Source organism: Myotis lucifugus, unplaced genomic scaffold (genome assembly GCF_000147115.1).
Source record: "Myotis lucifugus unplaced genomic scaffold, Myoluc2.0 scaffold_626, whole genome shotgun sequence".
Taxonomy (NCBI): domain Eukaryota; kingdom Metazoa; phylum Chordata; class Mammalia; order Chiroptera; family Vespertilionidae; genus Myotis; species Myotis lucifugus.
The window spans coordinates 323,958-331,028 of NW_005871674.1; the positions used below are offsets into that span (position 1 = coordinate 323,958).

General features: G+C 50.4%; 2 protein-coding genes and 1 long non-coding RNA gene across 8 annotated transcripts in view; 2 read left to right on the forward strand and 1 right to left on the reverse strand.

The window, feature by feature from the left end:
• Positions 1-1,567, forward strand: part of CAMKK2 (calcium/calmodulin dependent protein kinase kinase 2) — a 40,624-nt gene extending 39,057 nt beyond the window's left edge. Inside the window, 1 exon segment of the mRNA XM_023746091.1 lies at positions 608-1,567. Within this exon segment, the coding sequence (XP_023601859.1) occupies positions 608-775 (168 nt within the window). The 3' untranslated portion in view covers positions 776-1,567.
• A 468-nt stretch (positions 1,568-2,035) lies between these two features.
• On the forward strand, positions 2,036-3,767 carry LOC111823701. Its single transcript, XR_002826772.1, has 2 exons — positions 2,036-2,768; positions 2,801-3,767. It is a non-coding gene; the product is annotated as an uncharacterized LOC111823701 (long non-coding RNA).
• Positions 3,768-5,718: 1,951 nt separating this feature from the next.
• P2RX4 (purinergic receptor P2X 4) overlaps positions 5,719-7,071 on the reverse strand; it is a 16,602-nt gene continuing 15,249 nt past the window's right edge. For 2 of the 6 annotated variants that reach the window (XM_023746085.1, XM_006104984.3), the window contains 2 exons: positions 6,908-7,003; positions 5,719-6,243 (listed from right to left, as the gene is read on the reverse strand). In XM_023746085.1, coding sequence (XP_023601853.1) covers positions 6,217-6,243; positions 6,908-7,003 — 123 coding nt within the window. In that variant the 3' untranslated portion in view covers positions 5,719-6,216. Of the gene's footprint in view, positions 6,244-6,617; positions 7,004-7,071 lie in introns of those variants that run through there. The other 4 variants (XM_023746084.1, XM_023746082.1, XM_023746086.1 and 1 more) reach the window with 3 other exon arrangements.

Consider the following 7,071-nt stretch of genomic DNA (forward strand, 5'->3'; position numbering starts at 1 on the left):
GGGCTTAGGCTGTTGGAGACTAGATTCAGCTCTTTGGGGTCGAGAGTCAACTCTTCGGAGCTAGGGTTAAGCCTTTCGGGGACTAGCTTTAGACCCCGTGACGCGGCTGTCTCTCTGGGAGTAGGCTTGGCTCTATGGGCCTTGTCTGGGCTCCTCCGGGCTAGGCTCCGAAATTTGTGATTGGGCTCAGCTGTTCGGGAAAAAGCTCTGCCCTTTGGGTCTAGGTTAAAAAAAAAGAAAGAAAAGAAAAAGAAAATTGTATCTGAGAAAAAAGGAGGAGAGAATCTAGAACAGCGTGGGCAAACTACAGCCCGCAGGCCGGATCCGGCCCGTTTGAAATGAATAAAACTAAAAAAAAAAAAGACCGTACCCTTTTATGTAATGATGTTTACTTTGAATTTATATTAGTTCACACAAACACTCCATCCCTGCTTTTGTTCCGGCCTCCGGTCCAGTTTAAGAACCCATTGTGGCCCTCGAGTCAAAAAGTTTGCCCACCCCTGATCTGGAAGAAGAGGTTGTGTAAATAGCTTTGGACCTGGAGGTGCCGGTTCGGGCTGTGCCAGCACTGCCCACTCTTAACCTCGGTTTTCTGTTTGGTGAGCAGGAAGCACGGCAGCGAAGACAGCCTCCAGGGGCCCGACCCGGCCCTCGCGGGGGAGGAGGAAGTGCTCTTGTGAAAGGCGGTCGGCGGCGTATGGAGAGTTGGGGGGCCTTGGGCCCTGGCCACCGAGCGCGCATGCATCCTCTGCGGCCAGACGACGCCATGGAGTAGCTGCTGGACGCCCGTGACCTCGCATGCTGGGTGTCTCACCTCCAGGGCTCGCACCCTGCGTTTCCATAGCAGCATGTCCTACGGAAACTGAGCACGCGTGTAGAGCCTTGCCCGTCATCTCTGGTTGTTTGTTTTTTTGTTTTGTTTTCCTTTGTTGTTTTAAAGGGGACAAAAAAAAAATACACACCAACCCACAAAACACTCCATGACCTTGACCTTGGCCGCTGGCTGGCTGAACAGGCAGGTGTGAGGAGTTGCAGACCCAGAGCCACATGCATTTTGGGACAGTTTGCTTTTTAAAACAACGTTTTTATGCCAAAAAAATCCTTCGTTGTGAACCAGGAACCACGTCAGATACACCGAGAGAATGTGTGTGGGGTTTGAAAATCGTGAAAAACTGGCTGAAAACTCAGAAGGCATGGCCTGAGACCACAGAGTGAGTGCGTTGCTGTATTTGAAAGGGAGAAGAGTGGACGTGACTTCCCATGCAAACCCCAAACCTAAAAGCACACCACCTTCCAGAACCGTGGACTCAAGGCAGCGAGGCAGGGCTAGCCCTCAGTAGCTGCGGGGAGCTTGGATGCAACCTATTTGTAAGAAGGACTTGAACATTTTTTAATTTTACTTTATTTTGTTGTGACTGGAATTGTCAGAAAAACAGAAAGGGCTTGATGGTGAACTGTTTCACAGAGGGGATTGTCAACCCTCAAGGGCATTAGTGGTGGTGGTGGGAGACGTTTTGCTTAAAGGACTTGAATGCATACGGGGAGGCGGCTGACCTCTCTTAGCAAATCTCTCGTTCAATTACAAAAACATCAGGGTGAAATCCTCTACTTCCATGGATATTACATGGCTTGAGAGTGAACAAACAAGCAAAAATGGTCACTTCTCCAACTAGACTGAACTCCAGAGTAAGTCAGAAACCACCTATTCTAGAGCTTCCAGGATCTAGTCCCCGGCTTCGGGCGTGCGATCGGAGTTAGAACCCATGAAACCCGCGCGTGTATATTAGCAGCTTGGCCTGTTTATAGCCTGTGTAATTCTAGACACTGAACGTTTTGTTCTCTTCTTAAATACTAGCTGAGTGTTGTCGTTAGTCAAACAGTATATCCAGTTCCCGGAGGTCCGGTTAGGAAATACTTTCATTCGACCGAGACACGAATGATCATCCGTAGCAGCAAAGCTCTGTTAGGAGACCCCTGGGCACCCTCTGAGAGAAGGCTGTGGAAACCCAGAGCACTCCTCAGGGTCCAAGGAACGGGGGCTTCCCTTTCGCAGTCAGAAGTCGAGAAAGAAAAGGTTTATTTTTTTGACCTTCATCTGATATTGAGAAGTGTGGTTGCAGTACAAGTGGGACTTCTTCCAGAGCCGCAGGTGGGCGAGTGTGAAGGTCAAGGGTTAGGAAAAATGGGAAGACTTTGTCCTGGGAGATTCCCGGTGCTTTGTGGAACCCGGGGAAACACTGCATGCTTTCCGTTGTTTCTGTGTGGACGGCCTTGGTATGAGGACATTTTTCAGAGAGAGAAGCAAGGAATCTCGGAGCCCAGGCATTCTTGGCATCCGTAGATCTTGAATGTAAGCTCTTGGCTGTCAGTTAGCCAGTCTTTTCTCGTGATCCTGTAACAATAGTACAGAATGGGGAAGTGCTGGTGTCCAACGAGCAGAGGATACCTGTCTGATGGAGGGTCCTCTCGCCTGCTTGCTTGCTTTTTGTAACCTGGTACTTCCTCCTGCCCTCCCTCCTATGCTGTTTCAACGTGTGGGCCCCGCCCCTTCCGGGAGCAGCTGGAGCCCGGTTAGGCTGCAGTAAGCACCTTGCAGTGGTTGAAGTCAGCCGGTCCTGGGTGTCTGTCCCAGCTTGTTTGTGTGGACTCCGGCCTGGCGGGTGGCTCGTCCCGGGGAGGGCGGGCAGCGCGCAGAGCTTCTGCAGAACTCCTGTGTTTACACAGCCGCGTCGGGCAATGCCATCTCCCCCACGACACTCTCGGGGCAGGTTTCACATGTGGAATGCCCGCCATCAGGCAGCACCCAGCTATTTCGGCGGTGGGTTGGGGGAGGCCCAAGTTCATAACTTTATTATTATTATTATTATTATTATTATTTTTTACAAAGAAACACCAAAGAAAGCTGTGGAAAGGAACTGGCTGCCACCCCCAAAAAGCCTAAGCAGAGAGGGCTGTACCATAAGGTGTTAATTACCACTCCCTTGGAGCACAAACATTGGTTTTTCAAAAGCCAGCTATCAGGAGAGGGGGAGCTATTAGGAGCAGCGTTGCAGGTGAGCCAAAAGGCTGCCCGTCCGTTTCTCCCGTTGCTGGCTCATCTGTGGGACCACTTTGGTGTGTAAGCAACCTGTGGCCTGCATCCGGGCCTTGAAGGAAGCACAACTTTGCCATCTTTTCCTCTGCCCTGTTGTACACCCCTCTCCCCCTCTATTCCGCTGGCTTACCAGTGGCTCCCATAAAGCCTTATCTAGCCCCTTGTCGGCACTGGGGGCCCGAGAGGCTGTCTCCCCGCTAGTCTGGCCTTTCCTGGAGTTAGGGCTCCTGTCCTCAAAGCCTTTCTGGACCAAGGAGGCGAATACCTGTGCATTTAGACACATAGGTTCGACCTGTCACTCTCACCCATCTTCCAAAGGGGAGCTTCACGTTGCCAGGGGGGGAAGAACCATGACCTCCACTTATTTCTAAGGTGCTAGGGAAAGGTTCCAAGGTCGTCGGTCCCCATCTTCCCTCCAGCTTCACGGGCCGAGTTTCGTGGGACTGCTGACTTTTCTATCCTGTGATTGATTTACTGCCCGATGCTTCTGTTTCATTCCTGATCCTTTCTACTATGCATTTTCCTTTTATCAGGTGTACAAAGTTAAATACTGTGTATTTATCACTTAAAAAGACATGAACTTGAGAAAAAAAATAAGCCTTTGGTGTTTTTCCACAGATGTTTAAGCTTCTCTGTAAACTTGAAATAAACAAGACAGCCAAAATGGTGCAAAGCCCGCCTCCTTGGGATTTTTCTGTTGGTCGTGAAGTCGGCACCCTCTAGGACCTCTGTCCTTACCTCTGTTTTCCTTCCTTAGGTCGACGTGAGATCAAATGCCAGGTCAAGGCTAATGTATCCAGCGTTACGTTACTCATCCCTAATTTAAGCATGTCCTGGTGTCTTGCTCAGAGTGTGGTCCCCAGACCAGCAGTGTCAGCTGCACTGGGAAGTGGATTAGGAATGCAGACTCCCAGGCCTCGCTTACCCAGGATCCCCAGGTGGCTGGTCTGCGCGCCGAAGTTTGAGAAACACGGCTCTAGCAGGCAGGCGATGGTTTGATGTTTCTGGTGGAGATCAAACAGGTGAGCAGCTAGTTTTAATGAGACAGCAAACGCCCCAGTGGGTAGGCCGGCTACATGACATTTCACACGGTAGGTATTATTAACCCCGTTTTATGGGTCGTCGCCTTTGCCCGAGCTTGTCGGCAAAGTCAGTGTTTTAGAGCATTTCCACCGTTGCCAGTTTTCACGGCGTCTGGAGACTGTTTTGGAACGAATGGTTTCTCTGGACTAGAGGCTGAGGGTGCTTGCTTGGCTTTGCACCTCCGTTTTCTGTTATCAGAGGCAGCAGGTGAAGTCTGAAAGCTTCCTGTTCCCGTCGCTGCAGAAATCCAACGATGAAATACTGGCCGCTAAGAGTCAAAAGCAGGTGTTCTCGTTAAAGCCACACTGAGAACCCGGGCACGGATGGGCCTGGTCAGTTTGCAATAAGCACCTTGGGGTGGTTAAAAGGAATCGGATGAAAGCTGAAAGAATGCACACAGGTGCATCACTTTGCAAAGTTTTAGGGGTTCCAGAGACTCCCGGAAGCCCATTTCAGATGCAAGGACCCCTACTTAAGAGGCAGTGCCACCAAGTGGGGACATAGCGGAACCAAAAGCTGACTCTGGTGAATGAAATAATCAATGCCGCCCCCAGCCCCCAGCCGTCACCCCAACTGGCCCTAGCATTCTGTTTTAGAAAGAGGGAGGCTAAAAGGAGTCTCCTCCACTCCAGTAACCATCACTCCTTAGCCTGCAAGGTTCGAAGCCATTCCTAAAACTTCCAGCTCCATTTGAGCTGTAGGTTTAAGTGGGCGTTTTTCAAAAAAAAGGTAGCATGAACCAGAGTTTTTTCAGAGGGGTTTGGTAAACCTTTTTTAAAAAATGTTTTTATTGGTTTTAGAGAAAAAGGAAGGGAAAGAGAGAGAAACATTGATGAGAGAAACATCAATTGGCTGCCTCCTGCATACCCCTACTGGGGATCGAGCCTGCAACCTGGGCATGTGCGCTGGATGGCATTCAACCAACTGAGCCACCCCAGCCAGGGCCAATAAACCTACCCCCGCCCCCCAAAGTAAGAAAAGCCCAAGTTGGTCATTTGCCCACCAGAGCAGAGCCCTTTAAAAATAAGCTGTTCCTTCAGTGCTCGGAAATGAATGCATGACGAGGGGGAGGGCAAGCTGCTGTCTTTAGGGAGACCTTGAACACCTGGTGCAGAATGAAGTCAGTGTGAAGGCTAAACTAGAAATAGCTTCATTAACATTTCACACTCGTGGCAACGGAGGTGGAGGTGCTGCTGCTTCTGGTTGGAAGCTTCTGGAAAGCAAATGGGGTCGCGGAAAGAGAAGCCGTTGTCATGTTGCCTAAAAACGGGCCCCCTAGAGTGTATGTAGTGCCGTCATATTAGGGAAATTGTAACCACGGGTCAGGCGAGCTGTCCCTAGAGAAAAGAAATCTTGTAAACCCTGCAAGAACACAGCCTGATGAAGATCAAAATCCTTGGGCCTTTAAGAGAAAGCTGAAGTGGGGAAAAAAGAACCTAGGCTCCAGCAGCAGACTGAGCTCAATGGGCTGGGACAACAAACGGATTTACTAGGGGAGGAAGGAAGAACGTTTTAGCTCGTGCTAGGAAACCACGCAGATGGAGATTAAGAAAATCATTTGTTTTAATGTTTGGTCCTCAGTCATCTCAACATACCTCTTCTCAAAAGAGAAACACTAACTCCGCCTCATGGTTACGCGGACAAAGTCTGGCAGGGGGAGAGGACCCACAGTTGGGCATGCCACGCGTCCTTGCACCTGCACCGCTGGACCTTCCCTGCAGGGGGCGCCCCAGGAGAGCTGAAGAGAGCCGGCCCTGGAGATGGCCCTAGCCCTGTGGCTTCAGCAGCGTCACTGCCCTGGGGCATCCCCAGTTGAAGGGTCAGCAAAGGTGACCCAGCCAAGAACAGGGTGGTTAACGATGCACATCTTGCAACACAAAACGGGAGCAGCTGGGCAACCCTAAAGGACTTGTGTGGAGTGGAAATTGACTCAGAATCTCGAACTTTCCCTGGGGTGCCATGGAAGCCTTTTCTCCCTTCTCTTTGATTTCTCCTTTGCTTTGATGAGTGCCGTGGGGAGCCCAGATGTGGGGTAGACATTACTGGTCCATCTCATTGTTGATACCCTGCAAAAAATGACATATTTGCCATTAATTGATATGCTTATGGATAAATGTACACTCACCCAGCGCTGCTGCCCGCAGGCAAGCCTGGAGCATTCTGGGTGGCGAGGGCCAGGTGCTTTTGCTGAGGACTTGGGACAGCCCTTCATAGCCGCACGCACTCAAGTTGGTCCTAGTGCAGTGGCTGCAGAGCATGGTTCCCAACCCCTTTTGCTATGCAAGGCAATTCTGTTGTAATATGTTATCATAACTCACCAGAGATGTCACCGATTAAAAGAGGCTAAATTTTATTTTAAAAAATGTTTTTAATTTTTTTTAATTGATTTCAGAGGAAGGGAGAGAGAGAGAAACATCAATGATGAGAGAGAATCATCGATTGGCTGCCTCCCGCACGACTGGGAATTGAACCCGCAACCTGGACATGTGCCCTGACCAGGAAATGAACCGTGACCTCCCAGTTCATAGGTTGATGCTCAACCACTGAGCCACACCGGTCGGGCTAGATTTTAAAGAGTGGGTCCATGTGAAGTAAGGACTAGGGCAGGTGTTGTAGAGCTGGAGCAGGTGACACGGGTGGCGTGGGACTGCCGGGGGTGTCAGGCCCAGCGCTCAGTGTTGTCACCACTGGTACCGGAGGCAAGCGAGATAAGTTCGGGGGGTGGTCTACCTGCTCATACTCTTCCACGTATTTGTACTTCTTCTCCCGGTAGTAGTATCTTTTCTTCATGCAGTAGAGGACTATGACGTCACACAGCACGGTTGCCTGAAAGAACGAGCCAGGATGTGTTAGTCCCTGTTTCTCGGCCTGGGATCTTCCAAGGAAAGAGTCTC